Below are 24,204 nucleotides of genomic sequence, written 5' to 3' on the forward strand. Positions count from 1 at the left end.
ACAACAACCAAAAGAGAGCTGGTCATTTATTATTATACCAGCCTTACCCTTTAAGCTTGCCCTTTCTTGTCTGTTCTTGAAACAAGATGTGCCTGTAGCCAAGTCCATTTCCGCACCGTCAGAACTCGAAGGTTCAAAGCCAGCTTCTTCGTCATCATCATCATCATCATTATCTGTATGAAATAAAGCACTCATTGTCAACTGTGACAAAGTATTTGTATTTGCCTATCATTAAGTTTTTACCTCTTGCACTGCATTTCACTGATAAACAAAACATCTTACATGTATTTACAAAACCTCTGTTTCTGGGAATATCGGTAGTGAATATCACTACCATCTCAAGTAAGCAGACACCCCTAGATTTTTACATTATTTTCTGTATTCAGTGGGACTCAAACCCACAGCAGCCAGAGACCCTGGTTAACAAACACACTGCTGTAATGTATATGCAATGCATAAGGATTGACATATGGAAATTTTGAAACGCTGTGAGGTACCAGGCACACACACACACACACGCAATAGAATGCTATGTACTAAACTGAACACATACAGACAGAGGTATCCATAGTCTATTGTAAAAAAAAACACAAATAAAAATCAAAGACATGGAGGAAATAATGACCAGAAATGTCTTAAAGGTCTGAAAAGCCAGCTCATCAGGCCAAATTATCGTGATCTTTGATCTCATTTATTATAATAATCAGACTCACCTCTGACTCTTTGGCCTTGATGCTGATTTTGAAACCAGGAATGCTTGAAGGAGACGATTTCACCAATACTGGATGGCTCATTTTTAGAATCAGTTCAATCATTATCTGCAAAAAAAGAAACATCCCTTGTTAATGTATTTTTTCTGTAATTAATTGGGTTTTGCTCCTGCAAACGTTTTTTTTAAAGCATGCAGTTAATAAAAATTATCATAAATAAGTAATAACTGAATTAACAACCTCAGAGGCCAAGACTGGTTTTAAGGCTTAAGTTGGGTTCATACCCACCGCATTTACTTATTGTGGTCCAAAAAAGCAGTAATGCAATTCAAAGTTGTAATATAACATTTACTGTTAAGACATTGTGAGGTACAAGGCACACAAACACACACTAGAAGCACATTACATACAGATAGAGGTATTGAAATCTTTAACTGAAAGGATTGATATCTGGAAATTTTGAAACGCTGTGAGGTACTAGAAACACACACACACACACACAGTAGAGTGCTATGTACTTAACTGAACACATACATACAGAGGTATCCATAGTCTATCGTAAAGGAAACAAATATATGACTTACAAACTTGGAGCAAATAATGACCAGAAAAGTCTTGAATGTTTGCAAAGCCAGCTCATCAGGCCAAATTGTCGTGATCTTTGACCTTATTTAATATTATAATCAGACCCACCTCTGACACTTTGGCCTTTGGTGCTCATTTTTAGGACCAGGAGAGCTTGAGGGGATGTTTTCAGCATACTGGAATGATGGCTCATTGCTAGAATAATGCCCGTCAACATCTTCCAGAAAAGAAACATCTCATGTCAATGTATTGTATATTGAATCAATTGGATTTTGCACCTCCAAACAGATAAACATGTTTTTTTAAGCAGTTCACAAAATTATTGTTCATAAGTCATAACTGAAGTAACTACCTTTTCAGAGACCACCAACCGGTTGTACGACATAATAAGGATAAAAACGCACAGCATTTAATCATTGTAATCAAAAAGTTCAGTAATGCAATCCAAAGGTGTAATATAACATTAACTGTTCACACATTGTGAGGTACGAGGCACACACACACTAGAAACACACTAAATACAGATAGAGGTATTCACCAAAATGTAATTTTTTAAGTAAGCTGATAAGGAATCACAAACAAATCTCCACAAAACCCGCAAAAGAGCTGATCATTTATTATAAAACCAGCCATATCCCTTAAACTTGCACTTTCTAGTCTGTTCTTGAAACAAGATGTGCCTGTACATGTAGATGAGTCCTTTTCGGCATTTTTAGAACTGGAAGGTTCAAAGCCAGCTTCTTCGAACTCATCATCATCATCATCATCATCATTATCTGTATGAAATAAAGCACTCTCTGTCAACTGTGACAAATTATTTGTATTTGGCTTTTAATGTGCTTTAGCTCTTGCACTTCATTTCACAGATATACATACACACCATTTACATTACCTCTGTTTCTGGGAATACTGGTAGTGCTGTATCACTACCATCTTAAGTAAGCATATACCCCTACATTTACATGATTTTCTGTATTCAGTGGGACTCAAACCCAAAGCAGAAAGAACCCCTTGTTAACAAACACACTGCTGTAATGTACATGTATATGCGATGTATGTGGAATGATATTCAGAAATATTAAAACGCTGTGAGGTACCAGACACATTTACTGTTAAGAAATTGTGAGGTACAAGGCACACAAACACACACTAGAAGCACATTACATACAGATAGAGGTATTGAAATCTTTAACTGAAAGGATTGATATCTGGACATTTTGAAACGCTGTGAGGTACTAGAAACACACACACACACACACAGTATAATTCTATGGACTCAACTGATCACATACAGACAGAGGTATCCATAGTCTATTGTAAAGGTAACAAGTATATGAATCAACAAGAGATGTGTTGGCCGGAAACACAATGCTCCCTTCTGCGCCGCTTTGAAGCCATATATTTGAGCTTTGACCTTGAAGGATGACCTTGACCTTTCATCACTTAAAATGTGCAGCTCCATAAGAAACACATGCATGCCAAATATCAAGTTGCTATCTGAAGCGACATATATGTTATGAGCATTTTTCGAAACCTAAACGATTGGGTTCATATTGATAAAGAAGTTTGCAAAATATGAAAGCAATATGTCAAGGGACATTGAAAATATTTGAGGTGGTACGCAAACTTTAACATAGATATATCAATATTTGCATATTCTAGGTGAAAAAAGGGCCATTATTCTTACAAAATGCTTGATACAGATGTCTGCTCTTGTTAATAGGGTGTTGTCATGTTGGTAAAGAAGTATGCAAATTATTAAAGCAATATAACAAGGGACATAGAAAATATTTGGGGTGGTACGCAAACTTTAACATTTGCACACTCACGCTAACGTGACGCCGACGCCGGGGTGAGTAGGATAGTTCCACTATATATATTTCATACATAATAGTCGAGCTAAAAAGATTGTGGTTGGTGTTGATGAAAGATCAAAAGCTGTATCAATTAGATAAAAAATAATGAATGCCTTTTTCTGTGCAGTTCTTAGCTGCATCACACGCAAATCAATGACAGAGTGTTGAATCGAAATACAATGTAAATGATCAAATAAAAGTCAACTGGCTAGACACGAAAGAATCTGTACATATTTGAAATATGTATACGCACATTCTTAAAAAAAAACCTGGTTTAGATTTTGTTTACACATTACAAGTAATTTTATACAGCAATATTCAACACTAGTTCCTCCTTTATAGTGACAATCAAGATGGTGATGTCCGTACGGAAACAGGTATTTTTCGCTGTTGTATGCCTGTTTGTTACTTTTGTTAAATTTGTAAATTCTGTTCAATTTCCAGCCATATCAGAAAGAAAGTGATTAGCGCTTATTTCCTATTAATGTTTGTGTTATACCTCGACTTAACTCACTTCCAACTTTCTTCTATGCGGAAGCAGTGATTTTAAGATTCGCGCTTGGAGTTTGTTACATTACCAGCAAAAATAGCCGTTTAAATCCATTTTATTTAAAAGTTTAAACAAGAGTTCCGCGGTCGGAGATGACCGCATTGAAGCCGGATTTTTGATTTAAATGACAGGAAAGTACCTTTCGTGTTTTTGTCAATGCAATACTTAAATTACTGAAATATTGTTCAAAGGTCAAAATGAAATGTAAGTACTTTTCAAGGCATGAGCAAACCTTGTGTTATGTTTTGAATGCATGCATATACATGAACAACAATAACATTTAAGGTCACAAATATGAACTTGAATTAACATTTTTACCTACCAAAGTTATAAGAACTTTAACATTTTTACATTCAAGGTCACAGTGACCTTGACCTTAGAATGAATGACCTTGAAATGACCAGTGGTCATATAAGTGTGCTTGCAAACCTTCGTGTAAAGTTTGAAGACTCTATGTCCAAGCATACCAAAGTTATAACAATTTTAACATTTTAACATTTAAGGTCACAGTGACCTTGACCTTCAAATGAATGACATTGAAATGACCAGTGGTCATCTTCTAGTACTGGCCAATCTTTATTTCAAGTTTGAAGACTCTAGGTACAAGCATACCAAAGTTATAACATGAAATAAGAACTTTAACATTTTTACATTCAAGGTCACAGTGACCTTGACCTTCAAATGAATGACCTTGAAATGTCCAGTGGTTACTTACTAGTTCTGGCCAACCTTCATGTCAAGTTTCAAGACTCTAGGTCCAAGCATACCAAAGTTATAACAACTTTAACATTTTTACATTCAAGGTCACAGTGACCTTGACCTTCAAATGAATGACCTTGAAATGTCCAGTGGTTACTTACTAGTTCTGGCCAACCTTCATGTCAAGTTTCAAGACTCTAGGTCCAAGCATACCAAAGTTATAACAACTTTAACATTTTTATATTGAAGGTCACAGTGACCTTCACCTTCAAATGAATGACCTTGAAATGACCAGTGGTCATCTGTTAATCCTGGCCAACCTTCATGTCAAGTTTGAAGACTCTAGGTCCAAGCATACCAAAGTTATACCATGAAATAAGAACTTTAACATTTTTACATTCAAGGTCACAGTGACCTTGACCTTCAAATGAATGACCTTGAAATGACCAGTGGTTACTAACTAGTTATGGCCAACCTTCATGTCAAGTTTCAAGACTCTAGGTCCAAGCATACCAAAGTTATAACAACTTTAACATTTTTTATATTGAAGGTCACAGTGACCTTGACCTTCAAATGAATGACCTTGAAATGACCAGTGGTCATCTGTTAATCCTGGCCAACCTTCATGTCAAGTTTGAAGACTCTAGGTCCAAGCATACCAAAGTTATACCATGAAATAAGAACTTTAACATTTTTACATTCAAGGTCACAGTGACCTTGACCTTCAAATGAATGACCTTGAAATGACCAGTGGTTACTAACTAGTTATGGCCAACCTTCATGTCAAGTTTCAAGACTCTAGGTCCAAGCATACCAAAGTTATAACAACTTTAACATGTTTTATATTGAAGGTCACAGTGACCTTGACCTTCAAATGAATGACCTTGAAATGACCAGTGGTCATCTGTTAATCCTGGCCAACCTTCATGTCAAGTTTGAAGACTCTAGGTCCAAGCATACCAAAGTTATACCATGAAATAAGAACTTTAACATTTTCGAGCACGCCGCCCGCCCGCCCGCCCGCCCGCCCCCCCGCCCGCCCGCCCGACAACATCAATCTATAAGCCGAGATTTTTTCGAAAAAAATCCGGCTAAAAACTATCAAAGTAAAATAAACGGAAAACAGTCTGTATTATTTTACATATACCTATTGTCGTATTGTCCGCGGTCCGACGTCTTTCGCCAGTTGTGCTATATCACTACCATCTTAAGTAAGCAAAGAACGTTTTTACATGATTTTCTGTTTTCAGTGGGACTCAAACCCACAGCAGAGACCCTGATTAACAAACACACTAAGGTGGTGCGGTGGTCGAGTGGTAACACTCTGGTCTACCATTCCAGAGGTCCCCAGTTCAATTCCCGGCCGGGGCACTGGAAATTTCAGAAATGCTTCAAGTGTTTCCCAGCCAACTAGAGATGTACTGGTATGAAACCCAGGTAATGCTCGCGTGTATTGGTGCTATACACTGAGCACGTAAAAGAACCAAGGGATCTATTCGCAAAGAGCTATGGTATCGCAACCGGATCCCTTGTATCCCAATACTGTCTCTTCTGCTTGCTGTCTCTTCAGCAAAAACCAAAGGACCCCATTAGAAATAAGTGGTTGCACTTTCATGGGATATCCTTGACTGCAAGGTCAAAAGAAATACATACTAGGTCACCATGGTGTAATGGATATGGTGTCTGCCTATCAACAGGGAGGTCACAAGTTCGATCCAAACAATGGGAGTGTTCTTTAGATTTTCCCCAAAGACACCAAGTACTGGTTCTAGGCCCAGGAAACGGACTCAAGAGCGTTTCAATAAGCCTGTGGCTTTCTATGCCATCAAGCTAAATTAAATAGGTTTAAACTAACAAACACACTACTGGAATATTTATGCAATTTTTTAAGGATTGACATCTGGAAATGTTAATACGCTGTGAGGTACAAGGCAAACACACATGCAGAGTAATGCTATGTACTCAACTGATTACATACAGACAAAGGTATCCATAGTCTACCGTAAAGGTAACAAGAATATCAGTAAAAGACATGGAGCAAATAATGACCAGAAATGTCTTAAAGGTCAGCAAAGCCAGCTCATCAGGTCAAATTATCATGGTCGTTGATCTCACTTATTATAATCAAAGTACTGGCAGTACTGGTGTGACGATGCTTTTGAAGAGGATGGATATAAAACATCAATTTAAGTTTATCTATATCACCACAATTGTGTATGTTGATACGAACATTTGGGTACGATAAAAAATTTGGGTACTAAAATTTTGGGTACGAAAAAAAATTTGGTACAAAAAAATTTTGCGTACGAAACATTTTTGGTACGAAAAAAAGTTTAGGGGTACGGGGAAGTAGTACTCGTGGGTAACTTGACCCATTGAGCGAAACTGGGAGGCGGGTCACATTCTTGTTCATTAAGTATGGCAATACATTCATGATGATTCTCGAAAGTAGGTATGAGCACATAGCCGGACCATGTGAGCTCAATCGTATGAGCACTTGACTATCCGAGTTCGCCCACGAAAATATTGATAAGTTAACAAATAGCGAAATGACCTTATACATGTATATGCTGAAATCTAACAATCAAACGAAATATCAAACATGGTATGTACACTTAGGTGGTTGTGTAATTTCTGTTAGAATATCGTATTCAATATGTAAATTTTAAATGATTGTGCCCGCACTTGAGTTTGTTGCCTTGTTTGAGTCTATACGCGCCTAGGCTGCACCCAGTGTGTGTATTTGTGTTTTTCCAAGGTAATGAGTTACCTCCACGCTGAGGCTGCATAATGTTGGGACTCGGAGTGTGTCCAGCACTCTTACCTAATAAGATTAGATTGACGACAGTTGTGACGAATTTTGAATGATAGCTGCAATTTCCAGCTATTTGTTTTGTACTGAAATACTTTTTAATTTTTTATATGGTCAAATGCTGCGGGGGGGGGGGGGGGGGGGGGGGGGGATGAGATTTTCTGTAAAAAAAAACAACTGTCAGGAATGGTGACCACAAAACATACAAAATATAACATTGCGCCGGCAGCGGGAATCGAACCGGTGTCGTAAAGGTGAAAAAGCGAACGTCTTTACCACTGCGCTAGTGGGACGGACAATTACGCAAAAAAAAATTTATTTACTAAATCGAGAACAAATATCAAACAAAATAGAGAAAAATATATAGTTATATATAGTTGTTTCATTGGTCCATAAAAATAAAATGGATGTAAAAATACTAATTTGAAATTAATGTTCTGATACACTTATTGAATCTGTTTCCCCAGGATATGCTGTTCTATTGATATTTACCTTAATCAACACGAACGACAACTCTGCTAGGAAAATGTTATCAATGAAAATCAACGAGCAAATTTACTGGTTATCAAACCTTGGACGCTGCTGTTCCAGCATCGTCAATAATCAGACGCCCCTCTAAGACTTTGACCTCTGGTGCTCTTTTGGAACCAGGAGAGTTTGAATGAAGAGTTCTTTTCAGCATATTGGATCAATTTGGATGGGTCATTTCTAGAATCACTCAATTCTTTATCTGCCATGTTACTGAATTGTATCGTTTATTAATTGAGTTCTGCTCCTGCAAACCGTTTTTTTTAAATCAAGAAGTTCACAAAAGGATCATTCATAAGGCATAACTGAAGTAACCACCTTCTCAGAGGACACCGACTGGTTTTACCGCCTAATAAGGGTTTAAACCCACCAAATTCACAAAAATTGTAAAACTTTAAGTTGATAAGGATTGACATCTTGACATGCTAATACACTGTGAGGTACCAGGCACACACACACACAGTAGAATGCTATGGACTCAACTGAATACATACAGACAGAGGTATCCATAGTCTATTGTAAAGGTAATAAAAAATATATGAATGAAATACATGGAAGAAAGACCAGAAATGTCTTAAAGGTCTGCAAAGCCAGCTCATCGGGCAAAATTTCATGATCTATGACCTCTTTTAATATAATATTCAGACAGACCACTGAAGCTTTGGCCTTTGGGCTCATTTTGGAACCAGGAGAGCTTGAAGAATTGTTTTCAGGAAATAATGATTGGCTCATTTCTAGAACCAACCCCATCATCATCTGCTAGTAAAGAAACACCCAAATATCAATATCAGTATTAAAAACAATTACTTAGAAAGCTGTTTTCTAAGTTAATTCGTGTAACAGACCCTTTGAAAATTTGTTTTGCACTTTGATGAGCCAGGTTTGTTTTAACAACATATCTAACAAAAACAAGAGAGCCATCACAGCTCTATATGGCACATCTAAGGAACATGTCTAAAAACGTAAACTCTTCTTATTCCTATGCAATTATGTTTTCAAGACCTGACTATAATCAGTACAGCATAGACTTAACAGGCATTTGACTTAACAGGGATATAATTTTAAACCTGTGTGACAAATATTCAAAATTTTCAACTTGTATGCTTTCCGACCTAAGAATCTCAGATCATTATAATCTCACCATCCACTAAAGCTCACTTTGTAAAACATGTACTACATGTAGGTTAGTGTTAAGAAAAAAAAGCAGAAGCCAAATTTCAGCGTTAAGATGATAACCCACATAACTCTGATAATTTTCTGGAAATATGAGTGTAGACGTTTATTTGTGTGTGTAACAAACAAAGAAAGAATGAAGAATATAATTATTATCATAAATGTATTAGTATCCACAAGAATCTTATTTATCAATCAATCAAACCGCATTTAAATAAAGTATTTTTCGCCTCAAATTCAGTGCTTCATTTAATGTTTGTTCATTTGATTTTTATTTATTTTCATGCATTGACACTAACAATATACAATGTGAGAGCCTTTCCTTACGAGGCCCAGGTCCTTGCAAGGAGGGTGTTGCCATACCCTCCCCCCCCACCCAAGCTCCTCTCACCAATATTTTTTACGAATGTATTTGTCAAACAACGGAGTCTAGTGCTTTTTTGCTCTTTTCAAATACATGCTCTGCGATGTGTAAGTCATAGAGCGACGTACTTTTTTAAATAATGGATCAATACTTTCCCATTACACCGTATGTCACATTGTGCATTAATTCTGATATATTTTATTATTCTAAAATACTACATGTACTGAGTTGAACATCTATACTTAATTACTGCACGTGGTTTGTTGCAACATGCACAATTACCATGTGGGGAAATTAATTTTTTAACCCATAAAATTGTTAAAATTCGCAGAAATCGAATATTCTATTACCCCCATGTGGCATTTATGTCGATAACATTCAGAAGTAGGTACCTGTACACTGAAGTAGGTTCCGTGTGTTTTTTTTAAGTATGGAATATTCATACGCTTATAGTAAAACGTGTTTTTTTTTTACATTCACCATTTTCTTTAACATTTTCAACTTAAATATCCAGCTGCATGATTTAATCGCGAGTTTTCGTTTTTGTGATCGGGAACACTAGAATAGCATGTATGGGTTGGCATGTAAACCTCTTTAAAGTAACAGAATACTAGGGCTTAAATATTAACTTTAACACCGTCAACTAAGACTTAATTAATATCGTTATAGAGGGCATACATTTTTTTGTAACATAGATGTTTCTGAATGAAATATTTAAGGACATCTGTGCATTTGTCCAAGATCTTTTCTGGTTATATTTAAACTTAACTATTACATTTTCAATATGATGACAACCACAAAATTGAACATTTTTCATCGCTTTATAGACTACAGAACTACTCCAGTGCAATGAGGTATCACAAGTTTGTGACAAACATTGGGGCGCTCTTCACACCATGAAGATTGAAATTTATGTTCTTATTTTCAGACTGGTGGTGGGGAATGCGTTCAATCTGACTGAGCAGTTGTTATTTTAATTTGTCAAAGGCACTCATGGGTAGTACTTATACCAAATTTCACCGAAAATGTAAGATTGTTTAACACATCGCGTCATTTTCAAAAAATATTTTTTGAGCAACACACAATGTTGGTATTAAAAACTCACTTGTTTACATATGGCAACGAATCCAAAACAAGAGCACCGCATAACCGGTGCCACGCTTGGCTACGGGTGAAGTTTTGAATAAATGAAAGGTTGTCAGATTATATCTTTTTTAAAGGTCACAGTGACCTTGACCTTTGACCTAGTGACCCAAAAATGAGTGGTGGTAGAACTCATCAAGGTGCATCTACATATGAAGTTTCAAAGTTGTAGGTGGAAGCAATTTGATTTTAGAGCCAATGTTCAAAACCTTAACAAAATGTTAAGGTTTTAGCACGACGTGGACGGCGGATGGCAGACGACACGACAAGCTGGCTATGACAATACCTCGGGTTTTCTCCGAAAATGCCGAGCTAAAAACAGGAACTGGTAACTGGCTTGTTGTGAAAACAACAGAGGTTTAACACTTTATAAATTACCGGACAGTAAGTCAGATGATAATGGATTTCACAGTTGGCATCTTTAATTTTTTTGTTGGCAATGTCCGACATGCAACGAACTTTAGCCATGTCTGATTTAGGGAGTGAAAACATCACATCTGATTCACTCCGATCTTGCCCAAGGCTTGCTAAAGAAAAGCGTACAGTTTATATAGTATTGACAGACCTGTACGCTGAAGCTGACCCCATATCAAAAGTCAACCAGAGTCGTAACATATTTATGTCATGCTATAAATCAAAGACAATTCATTTTCTTGGATACTTTTTACATATATTGGTGAATGAATATAAATTACTGCATGGAGGCATATTTTAAGGTACAAATGTTTCAAATGCATCTTACAATAGATGAAAATAACTATCATCAGCCTGAAATTCACAATTTTGACGCCATTGTTGCTTTGTCACGTGACGAGTTTTCATTTGGATACGTTTAGATCGACCTTGTAATTTTTTCTGAAATGGTAAACATTACATTCGTTTTCTGATATTTATTATTTGTGAATAACAACTTATGTCTGGTGGATTAAAGTACTGATTTCAAAGTGAATCAGGTTATTTTAAATATTTTTCTTTTGAGTTTGAATTTACACTACAATTTGTTAAAGCGGGTATTTACGTTTTTTTATATGTGTTTAATTGTAATATACTGATAAAATATGTGACAATAACACAAAATAGGTAAGACAAATTATACATTAAAGCCGAATTTCATAAAATGCAGCAAAGACAATAAGCGCCCCGAGCAGATTGTGACGTACATATTTTCCTAAAATAACCGAAGCATTCGTCTTTGTATTAGGATCGGAGTTAGTGTTCGTGTGTAGTATGAATAGATATCGTTGCAGGAATTCAAATAAACCGTTAAACTAAGTTTAGATTCACATCGTCGTACATGTCTGGTATACATGCTGGTGAATTCGGCTGTACAGCCGTTTTCAATTTCAGGATTAAATATCTGGCTTAGTTCGCATTTTTCGACACATGTTCTTCTTAACTTTTTTTTAAAATTTATATTGAAATATATATATAATAAGTTTTTTTAAACATTTTATATAAATTCATAAATATTTGACAAAATCGTATATACCCGCTTTAACAAAACAAGCAAGAATAATTCAAAATACCGGGAAATGTCTATCTGAATTTGAAAACACTTGAGCACATGGTATATTACTAAAAATAGAAATAACGTCATATGACCGTGAAATCTCGGGAGATTCACCAGAGCTCCAGATAAAGGCCGAACAGTCGGAAATACGTCTTTTTCATGAAGAGTTACGCATTTATTTTTATAAACTGGACGTACAATTACGACATTAATATCTGTTTTACGCATTTACGAAAACAATCTGGCCGTACCGATACGTCTGCGAGGCTTATTTGTTGGTCTCTAACCTAACGGCGCTTTTCGTTAATTTAAATTTCCGAAAAGTTGTAGACTTGGTTCATATATTAATGCCTATTCTGTCGCGTGATTTCCTGTAACTTATAAATCCGTCAAAAACAATATGTCTGCGCGCAATGTAATGCTGGTTTAACCAAAAGGAGTTCAAAACAACACTTTGTTGTCATATAATGACTACATACGGTGTCGTCTAATCATCCTGACATTAAATCTGTAAACCCAGAAAAAGACATTGTCGCTCCAATATTAAACGATTTGATTGCATCGGTGGCTTTAAACGTTAGAAAACACGATGGGAAACAGAGGAGACAGTGAAATAAGTGTTCATTTACTTAGCTTACTAGGTGGCTTGTGTTTTCTTGTCAAGAAAAATGAAGAAATATTATTAGTCATGAGTTTTAATGTGTAGTTGTATTTGCATCATAATTCAGAATGGAAAACCTTATACAGTAACTGTTTAAGAAGCTACATATATTTATTATAATTGCTGCAAATGTTTCTGTAAAGTCAGTTATACACCCTTCAATATTCAAGAACACGGGTAGTACAGTACTACCTGTATTTTTGGATATGGTAGTACAGGTACTAATTGATTTTAAGCGTTACTCCTTTTCTTTCTGTCAGTGGCAGTACCGTTACTAATTTCACAAATCCTTATCTGGAGCTCTGGATTCACATTTGGAAAATGTCTGTTGCATCACTGTTTTTCTCGATATGTTGAGCAGAGAATAAGTTTTAAATGTTTAAGATAGTATTTTGTGAAAGAATATATCAGTTAAATGTGAAAAATGTGGATCTTTCTGATAATGTGGTTGATTTGGGCCAATAACTGCTTTTAAAAGCTGTTTTGGACCGGTCTTTGTTAACTGTCAACTTTACGGGAATTTCTGGTTGACTTTCCTTACGGGTTTGATCCATAACTTTAAAGTCGCGCCAGTCAAAATTAATAAAATGCGAAAATCCTAAGTTATGGTACCCAGAACTAGCCCAAGGCTTAAGGACATATCACTTCCTGAAATGGTCAAAGTGGGTGGGGTAATGTTAAAGAATAATTCCTTATAAAAGCATTCTATATTAAGTTTGGAGCTATATGCATAATTAAAATAGCATATACTTCAGTGATACATGAACCAGTTGTAATGAAATCTTTCAAAAAGAGTAAATAATCACATATTTTCACCTTTAAAACCACTTTCTTCCTGGGCGACCAAAGTCCTTATTTTCTTATTTTCTTCATAAATTCACTGTTACCAGCTGGAACATACATCACTGTAGAACAAAGTGTTAGAGTATTATTAAATTTAACACACTAGAAACACTGAAAGAAACATTCTTTTGTGTAAGAAAAAATGTAAACAACTGAACGTATAAAAACTAGCGCGAAACGACTGTCCTGTTTATTTCTTGTAAGAATTGCAGTAAATAATGATCGATTAAAGTAAGGAGAAAATCTACTAAATGACGAGTAATTAACTGTTATTTATTATTACATAAAAACACGATGTCATTATTTATTTCTTTTATGTTAAGAAAAAATACTGTTGAAAATAACTGTGTGCTCGTAACTCACCTAAACCAGTTGCTGACCGATTCACCGAGGTCCTCTCTATATAGGGAGTAACGATAGATAAGGGGAGGTAACCAATCTACTCGGTAAATAGGTCAGTAACTGGTTTCCAGATTTATCTGCGCGCGCTCGTTTTCGAAACGGGAACCAAAAAAGCTTCTGAGATGGATGTCAAGTGTGTGGGGTCACACTCTGACACACAAACCAGTACTACAACGTTATACCGAGGTACCCGTAGAAACGAGCGGAAATTGTGTACAATGGTTTTTACAAGCGGTTGGCGAGGTACACGTACCGAGGTCTAGGGAAAAGTACCTCGCTAATTTTTGGTACCTCGAAGTGTGGCTGTGTACTTCTATGAAGTACCTCGATGTGTGATATAAACCAACGCACACACACACACACACACACACACACACACACACACACACACACACACACACACACACACACACACACACAATACACAATGTGTTTAGACGGTTCTTGAAAAAATAACAACATTTTTAAACATGTTCAGAGCATAATAAAAAAGTTTTTAATTATTAATTGGGATATACTTTTGGTTGACGTTTTTTTTTAAAATATAAAAAAATAAAACATACTATTATCGATACTATGGGCACATATGTATTCAAAGAGGTTATCTAAGTTGTATTGGTTGCAAAATATCTAACGAAGTGGATCCATTTTTGGCAATTTCTGCTTCTGTCTGTATTTTTATCTTAAGATAATTAAGAAAAATGTTGAAGTTTGGGATACATTTTTTTATTTTCATGTTAAATATGAATGTTTTTATTAAGATTAATATAAAATTTAAAACATCGCTGTAAACCTTTTTGTCGATAATACCAAAAAAAGCCATTTCTTTGTTTAATTTTATTTCAATATTCACTTGTTTTAGAAAGTACTGCAGTTTTGTCCATAATTCTTGAATGTAAGCGCATTCCCAAAATAAGTGGTCAATTGTTTCAATATCTGATTGGCAAAACTCGCACAAACTACACTCTTTCAGTCCGCATTTTGTTAAAAATTTATTTGTTGGGATTATTCGAGATAAGAATTTATATTGAAAGTTACGCAGATATGTATCAATGGTTGACTTAAATGGAATTATATATATTATTCTCCAGTCGGTATTTTCATTTACATTTAATTGTTTTTTCCATTTCATTTCAGTAGAGTTGTCATTTGTATTTTGTGATTTTTGTTGTATACTATAAAGTGTTTTGTTTATTTGCTTGGAATTCTCTATTACATTACAAAACGTTTTTTCTGGCATTGTACATGTATTTATCCCTTGTGTTTGCAATATTGTTTTATATTCGTTTGGAATTGCGGATAATAGTGAATAATAATTTTAAAATTCTTGTGGATTTATGTTATATAAGTATTGCATTTCACTAAACGTATAATATGTATTTATTTGATAATTGTAAAAATGGCCAATTGTTTTTACACCCTTATTATACCAGTTTACTAGGAATATAGATTTGTTATTGATTTTTATATCTTTGTTGTTCCATATAACATAATGACATAAGGGGATATTTTTTTGTGAATTATTATATTGGTTTTTGATGTTTTGCCATGCGGTAAGCATCTCTTTTAAGAATACATTTTCTTTACTTACTTTATTTATTATTGCTTCATCTAAGTTACATTCAAATATAAGACTTGTTCCAACGTTTTTTAGTTTTTCGTGTAGCAGGAGTTTCCATTTACCATGATTATTTTTATCTAGGAATCTTTTAACCCAGCCCGCTTTTATGGCGTTCAAAAAACAATTGATGTCTGTAAGCTTAAGGCCTCCATTTTCATAAGGTTGAGTTAATCGTTTTCTTTTGATTTTGTCTGGCTTATCATCCCAAATAAATTTAAACATAGATGTTGTTAATCCATCTAATACTTCCTTTGTTGGATTTGGGAGAACTGAAAAAGGATATATTAATTTTGGTAATGCAAAAGTTTTTATTACAGTGGACTGGAGGATGGATGTTGCAGCATACTCCAGTGCAAGTAATCGGCAGTCAGGAGATAGGTTCCTCCATCCTTTTGGTGGCCAGCGTAAACCTTGTACGAGCGTAATTGCCTCATCCGGAACAGAAGACCAATCACGTTTGGAAGGGGGTAGCAGAGGCATTGCCCCACTGACCAGAAGTGCCGTCGCATGCGTTTGTAGGAGTGTGTTGGCAGGGGTCGGCACGTAGTGTTCCACCGCAGACAATGGAGAAGGGGAATACCTCGCGACCTCGCTTTGAGCCTCGGTGGTTGGGGATGTTGGATGATATACAGGTGTTGAACCTCTAATAGGTGATAGAAGGCATCGGACAGAAAAAGGGACTGTTGTTGTGGGTAACATTGATGAAGTGGTGATGGGACTCCTAATAGTTGGTGGTGGCTTGAAAACAGATGCTGTTGGCAGGGAAGGCAGGTTGGCAGTGATGGGTGCTTGGAGTGTGGCTGCAGGCGTCGACATCATGGCTGGAACAGGACAGACGGAAGATGTGTTAATAGGTGACAGATTGGTTGAAGATGGTGTCTGGCTGGAGAGTAAAGTGTTGGCTGTGGAGGCGATGACGGCAGTTACCTCATTGGTCTTTCGGAGAGGGGCGATTGCGGTAGTTGATGATGGAGTCTGGCTGGAGAGTAAAGTGTTGGCTGTGGAGGCGATGACGGCAGTAACCTCATTGGTCCTTCGGAGAGGGGTGATTGCGGGGGTTGAAGTTGGTACAGGGATGATCAATGAAGATGCAGACACTGTGGGGAGGGGAGACAAATCAAAGGATGGCATGGATTGGAGGGGTAGCTGGACGGGTGATGATGGATCAGATAGGTGGATCGACATTGGAGACGGTATAATGTCGATTTCCGATTCTCTTATTGCCTGGAACACAATGTCGCTCCTCTTCTGCACCCTTGCAACCAACCGGTCCTCAATCCCAAGCAATTGCGCGATATCCATATAAAGATCTGGATAGTCCTCTTCAGCCCAGGGACCTTGAGGTTGAGTCTGCGAAAGAGCAATACAATCCTGTCGCCGCTTCAATGCGCTCAAAGACTTTTGATTTTGGAAGATCCCCTTCTTAATGGTGGTCTTATAGACAGAAGGTCAATCTTCCAAATACGCCACAGCACCGAATTCATCTAGTCGGATGTATGAAACACTTCCAGAAGATTTTCGTTTCCTGGATTTTGCAGACGATTCACATCCCAACTCCCAACCCTTAATCCATGAAGAAATTCCAGGAGATCTACCTGCAGCCCCCTTTGTTACAAGATATTTTGCGTAGGACGCAGTGGCGCTGTTGGGGTTTTCAACTTCATGGCACTTGATGAATGCAGCTGGCTCCGTAAAGAAGTAGAAGGCCACCTTATTGCTGAAAAGGTCATTTGGTGCTACTCGGAGCTCAATGGGGTGCTTTGACTTCGCGTGGTAGCGTAAATCACCAGAACGGCTGAAGAGTTTGGGTCGATGATCAACACAGAAGGGGCAGATGAGTTGATATCCAAATTGGCTTGTATCCTGCAAGTACACAAGGGAAATACCTAACTGATGAGCTGATATGCTTTAACGTAGAATCTAATCATTCTCTGGAGTAAATCGCAATCGGGTGATCAAGCCAACTTCATTACTCAGCGTATGGTGCGCACCATTCATCATTCAATCTTCATTTAAGCATCATCATTTGTATCGGTATCAAATTATCATATTGCAGGATTCATGCAAATTTCAGAAGTTTGCCATCGAGTGATTGCAACCACAGCGAAGATTAAACAATATATATATAATAAAGTGCAGATTGTATTGTTGTAGGAAGTGGTCTGTGTGAAGATAATTTGTGAGCTGTGTAAATTGTACTGATAAATATCTACTTTGCGTTAAGAATCCACTTAGGGATTTCGCTTCCGTTGAATCGCATCAACCTGTCAACATGGATTGGTTTAGCTTTGTGTTTCTTGGACTTCTTTATAAGATAGACAAGATCGTCTATCTTTCCTAATACAAGATATGGCCCTTGCCATTGTGGACGTAGTTTACTACATACACTTGGTTTGCGTGTTGAATCCAGTAACCAGACAGGGTCACCAACCTTGAATTGCCTAGTTTTTGCGAGGTCATAATGTCGCTTGCGGTAGACCACCTTTTTCGCAAGAACTTTACGAGCAACATCATGGATGTGTTCCAAATTTGCACGTAGGTCTGACACATAATCGTCAGGAAAAGGTTTTTCGTTTGTACCAGACCCTGGTGGCAGTCCAATGCAGGCCTGCAAGGGTAATGTGATTTCTCTACCAAAAACCATTTTGTTGGGAGACTGTCCGGTGCTAGTGTTGATGGAAGACCGGTAAGCCATGAGTACTTGTGGCAGAAACTGGTCCCAAGTTCGTTGGTTTGAGGCAGAGTACATGGTGAGCATGGTACCTAGAGTGCGGTTAAAGCGCTCAACCATTCCGTTGGACTGCGGATGCAATGGAGTGGACAGAGTATGCCTTATTCCCAACAAGTCGCACATGTTTTTAAAAAGAGATGAGGTAAAACAACTACCCTGATCCGAATGTATTGATAGAGGGACTCCAAATCGCGAAACATAATTGTCGACAAATGCTTTTGCAATAGTTTTGGCTTCTTGATTTGGTATCGCAATGGCTTCAGTCCACCGTGTAAAGTAGTCGCATATCACAAGGACAAATGCATTACCAGATTCAGACCTGGGAAGCGGCCCATATATGTCCACAGCACACCGCTCTAATGGGGCTAAGGTGTGATTCTGACCTAGGGGTGACTTAGGCGGCTTAGATTTCTTGCGTGATACGCAGTGTGTACACATCGCGCAGTACCTCTCAACGTCTTCTCGCATACTTGGCCAGAAGAAAGTTTGCCGAATCTTTCCTAGTGTCTTCTCGACACCCAAGTGAGCACCAGACGGAATGTCATGGAAGTAATAAAGTACATCTTCTCGTCTGTGAGACGGTACGACAATCTGATCCCATTTGTGAAGCTCATCCTCATGCCATGTACGTACTAGGAAACCTCTACTAACATTCAATCGGCCCCACATGCGCCAAAGGATTTTGACAGCAGATGCTTTGTCACTGACAGCCTGCCATTGTGGCCTTGTCTCAGAACCTTCAAGAGCTTGAATAAGGTATGCAATGCAAGGATCTCTCAGCTGCTCGGTTTTGATTTCTGTGGGTGACCAGTTACTAAGAGTAGCCATTGAAGGTTTGCATTGGGACTTTTCATTTGCTTTGGATCGTGTAACGGCCCTTAAGCGATCATTGTCATGCTTGTCTACCTCAGGGAGACAATTTTCAGGTGTAGCAGTTTGTTGCTCGGACACTTCATCACTGAGGCGTTGTTGCCGGGCACAATTACAGCACGGATTGCGTGAAAGGGCATCAGCATTCCTGTGCTGTGACCCACTACGGTGCGTAACCTCAAGGTTATACGTACCAAGCTCCTGTAGCCAGCGTGCAAATTGCCCAGTAGGGTGCTTCAGGTTTTTCATCCAGCTTACCGCTGCATTATCTGTCCGGACAAGGACTGGCTGTCCGTACAAATAGGAGTGAAGTGCTTTCAACGCATTTATTACAGCAAGCAACTCCTTCCGTGTAACACAGTATGCTTTTTCATGGGAGTTGAGAGCCTTACTGTAATATGCAATCACAGTTTCGGTCCCGTTTTGAATTTGTGAGAGGACAGCACCAGTTGCTATGTCACTGGCGTCAGTGTCCAGGACAAACTTGGAACCAGGAACCGGATAACCTAGAATTGGTGAGGAAGTTAGAGAAGTCTTTAGAGATTGGAATGACTCGTCGCATTCTTGTGACCACTCAAATTTGGAGCTCTTATCCGAAACCTTGTGCAAAGGTTTCGCTTTAAGCGCAAAGTCCTTGACGAAGCGCCTATAATACGAGCAAAGTCCCAGAAAGCTCTTAACCTCCTTTGCATCTCTCGGCGTTGGCCATGTCAGCACTGCTTCAATCTTTGCTGGGTCAGTAGAGATACCATCCTCTGAGACAATGTGGCCAAGAAATTTTATTTTATTTTGAAACAAGCTGCATTTTGAGGGCTTACATTTAAGGTTAGCATCAAGAAGCCTTTCGAAGATATGTTCAAGGCGGGCTAAGCCTTCGGACACAGTGGCACATGGAACAACAATGTCATCCATATATAGGAGACACTCCTCCTACTGTAGACCTCTTAGAACGTTCTCCATCAGCCTTTCGAATGTAGATGGAGCATTTGCCAGTCCAAAACTCATTACTGTAAATTGGTACAGCCCCATAGTTGTTGCAAAAGCGGTCTTTTCTTTGTCAGCATCACTCATACCGACCTGCCAGTAGCCGCTATTAAGATCAAGCGAGCTGAAATATTTGGCGCCAGAAAGTGAATCGATGCAATCGTCAACCCTTGGAAGCGGGTATGCGTCTTTGATGGTGACGTCATTTAGGCGCCGATAGTCTATACAGAACCGCGGGGTGCCATCTTTCTTGGTCACTAAAACAACTGGAGAAGCCCATGCACTGCTTGACGGCTCTATGATGCCACGTTCCAGCATTTTTGTAACTTCTTCCTTTTCAATTGCACGTGTACCAAGTGGTAAACGTCTTGGCGGTTGCCGAATTGGTGCAGCTTTACCAGTGTTGATGACATGTTTGACTAGTGAGGTTCGCCCAATGTCCTCAGAAGATTTGGAAAAGACAGGACTGTACTTGCAAAGCAAGTTTTGAAGATCAGATTTTTCCTGATCATTTAGATGGACTGAACTGCGATCATACAGATCAGTAAGGTGCTGTGGCAAAGTGTTACATTCAACTTGTTGAGTCACACGCGCAACACGATGTTGTTGCGTGTTTTCAAAGAAAGGTTTGCAGGTGCCAAGATGCATTCGTTTGAAGATTGTGACAGGTTCTGAACCATAGTTAACAACATTAACTAGAACATTCTCTGAGTGTGTTTCAACAATACCGCTCATGGGAAAAACTTCCTTTTCAGCCATAACATCAGGATCTGGTTCTACAAAACCAAGTGGTGCCATATATTCAGCAAGGGGAATATTGACTGGAACCCACATTCTAGAATGTGCAGGTATCTTGACCGTGTCACGAACCTCTACACGACATATTTGACTGGAGCCGCCCACAGTTTGAAGTGGTACAATATCGGACCCCATCACCAAACAGGACTTTCCGTAATTGATGTGGTCCACATTTCCGCGAAGAAAATCCTGACCTAGGATTCCATCTGAATCAATGTCACCAACCACAAAAGTAACATCGTAGCACTCCTTACCAAGCTGAACCACAAGGTCGACTTTGCCAAGGATGTTCATTTGTTGCCCACTCACCGTGTGAAAAGATTGAGTAACTGGGGTCATAGAATTGCAATATTGTTGAATATTTGCAAATGTTTGAGTGGAAATCAAAGAAGTTGTCGCGCCGCAATCAACAAGAAATCTAACAGGCTTAGAAGCAACCGTGCCGGTAACATAGAAACCATTGTCATAAGTGTGTGTATCCGCACCGGCTCGTGCAGAATGCATTGGAACAACGTTATCATAACAAGGTGTGGGTCTGTTAATAATCTGCACCGACTCTTGACCCTCAGAGTCGGTTGAAACTAGTTTTCCGACCTATTGTCGTTCATCTGGCGGCGAGATGAAGAGCCATCAAGAACATTGTGTTTCTGCTCAAACATGCGATTGGGCGGTTGTTGATTGTGGTGTAGCATATTGTTGGTGTTTGTGAACCTGTTTCTCTCAGTGTTGTTCGGGCAATCGCGCCAGTAGTGATCATTGGCTTTGCATCCAAAGCAACCAGGTGATTGGGGCTTTTTGTGGCGAGAGTTCTGAAATGGTGGGCCTCTAGGACAGACCTTTTCTAACCTGTCCAGACGTGACTCGATACGCTGAAGACACTTGCGCATATCAGTGTCAGAGTTTGTAGAGCTCTCTTCACTGAGTGCCCTTACAAATGTGGAATGCGTAACAAGAACTGCCTCGTAGCGCTCAATAACATTAACAGCATCTGTGATTGTGCGACAGCCATTATCAATGCACCGACACTGCATATCGGGTGAAACCTGTTTATAAAGTTGATTGAGTGCAAGGCGCTCTTGGGAATGTATGTCCAGGTCTTGGTAGGCTCTCTGGGCCAACTGGCGTAGGTCATCCGCTAGAGCTGCAATTGATTCACCCCTTTGCCTGCGCCGGCTTTCGAACTTCAAAAGCCAAAGGTTTTGATGCTTGCTGTTACTGAAGCGCGAAGCAAGTCTTCTACAGAGCAGAAAATAATCCCTTTTTTCAGATTGGGGCAAGCTCATGTAGAATGACCTTGCAGAGCCACGTAGGCAGCTGGCCAAGACAAGACATTTGGATTTATCATCCCATCCAGAGAGCTCTGCACAGTCCTCAAAATGTGACATGTATGCTTCAAAGTCACCGGAGCCCTCATAATTATCTGGCCTTATCAATGAAGGATGAACTACTGGAATTGCAGGGGGTGCACAGTTACCTCGATGTTCGAATCGTGGTCTACTAAGTTGTGTTTCACGATGTGTGTGTGAACTGTTATTGTTTGAAGAGAAATAGTGTTCTGCATCGCCTGTCACATTGACAAAACGATCGTCATCGGGCATGTGTCGATCAACTGAAGGGCGATGGTTTTGAGTATCATTTTCGTCATTCTCATGGTGATGATTTTCTGTGTTTATGTTGTCTGAAGTGTCATTATTTGAACGAAGATTAAATGAGATATCAGGGTCTGGGGATGCCATCTTTTATGTGGTGTAGATAATGTATTAGTTGTAGTTGCACGTAGTAATAGTTGAGTGTGACCTCGGTTTACTGATTTGTGTGATTGAATAAATTTAAACTGCTTTAATATCAATGTGTTTGTTTTTCTTTCTAACGTTAGGCTGGGTTCGTATCACTCGGAAAATTATTTAAAAATAAACCGCGCTTCTGACACCAATTGTAATACTTAGACACTTCTAAGTTGTCAGGATAGAACAAACGACCGAGTTAAGGTTTAACAAATCTATTCATTCAAATCGTAGAACGCGTCTTAAGAAGTTTGGTTTACGAATAAATAACTATAAGTATGATGAAGGTGCGCAGCATCACTGTTACTTGATTACTATTTTAAATAACTTAAAAGAATACTTAAGATTTTACAGAACTATTCCCTACCATTATGATGGCTTTAGCTTAAGCTGGTAGGTTTCCGACTTTTAAATGACGTGGATTTTGAGTCATTGACCGAGGTGAAGAATCCGTGATGCTGCGCGCTATTTATAGTGAAGATGCTTTAGGATTCCGAAACTTAGGCGTCCCAACCAATCAACGTGCACTTAGGAATTCCTTAACCAATAAAACAAGTTTACAAAGAGCCATTTTCCTAAACAGCATTTCGGAATCCTAAATCAACAAAGTAAGTCAATAATATGAGTTGTTACATTATAAAAAGCAATTTGTATTAAAACACATAACATTAATACATAATATCAGGCAGAAATGTTCTGCATTTAAATTCTGTTAAACATTTTAATAATACAATGGAAACATGAAACTATATGATGCATAGGCTTTCTACGCCTAACAAAATAGTTCCAAAGCATTTGCAACTGGAACATAACTTTACCCAAATGCAATACACAAATGCATCCTTAGATTAATATTACAAGTGAAAGCCATTAATTTTGGAGAACAATAGTTAGGAATAACAAATTATATTGTGCAATTGAAAATGTAGGTCGTATTCCTACACAGCTGGCTGACAGCGTCATAGTAAACAAACATGGAGCGTATTTTTGGATTGGAATTACTGAATTGTGACAAACAATGGATTGTTAGCAAGTATCTGGAGTTAATAAAACATGTGTAAGTAGATTTAATTGATAATTTCATAACTATTACACATTACAGTATGTTAAAAAAGACCCACTTAAACCAACTGTCAATACCGCTTGGTTTAACACGGATAAAACCCGTGTTTTAACTTGAGTTGTACACATTTATTTGCAATGGGTATATTGCAAAAATGATGCAATAAGTAAAAGTAATGCAATTATAAGCAACATAAATTAAACTTGTACGGTAGAGGACATAAAAAACAGTAAGTGTAAAATGTTCTCAATGGTACAGGATATATAACACAGGAAGTGTAAAATGTCTTAATGGTTGAGGGGATATAGCACATAAAGTGCAAAATGTTCTTAGTGGTAGAGGATAACACAGGAATTGTAAAATATTCTATTTGCTTAACATACAAGATATACTTGTACTAGATGTAAATAAATGTCATTTGAATGGTTCAATTTATAAGTATACTTTGAAGTGTTAACAGATTTTATTATAATTATATCAATAATATATGCCCCAATATGCTGTGAATTGGACCTTA

The 24,204-nt window shown here is 38.0% G+C and overlaps 1 protein-coding gene across 8 annotated transcripts in view; it reads right to left on the bottom strand.

Moving 5' to 3' along the window:
* The window catches only part of LOC127856551 (uncharacterized), a 29,096-nt gene extending 15,327 nt beyond the window's left edge, over positions 1-13,769 (bottom strand). For 2 of the 8 annotated variants that reach the window (XM_052392843.1, XM_052392840.1), the window contains exons 1-3: positions 13,408-13,769; positions 714-818; positions 48-173 (exon numbers count right to left, since the gene is read on the bottom strand). In XM_052392843.1, the coding sequence (XP_052248803.1) occupies positions 48-108 (61 nt within the window). In that variant the 5' untranslated portion in view covers positions 109-173; positions 714-818; positions 13,408-13,769. Of the gene's footprint in view, positions 1-47; positions 174-713; positions 819-1,403; positions 1,513-13,407 lie in introns of all 8 variants that reach the window. The other 6 variants (XM_052392841.1, XM_052392838.1, XM_052392836.1 and 3 more) reach the window with 5 other exon arrangements.
* Between the last annotated feature and the right edge of the window lie 10,435 nt (positions 13,770-24,204).

This window comes from Dreissena polymorpha, chromosome 13, assembly GCF_020536995.1.
Source record: "Dreissena polymorpha isolate Duluth1 chromosome 13, UMN_Dpol_1.0, whole genome shotgun sequence".
NCBI lineage: Eukaryota > Metazoa > Mollusca > Bivalvia > Myida > Dreissenidae > Dreissena > Dreissena polymorpha.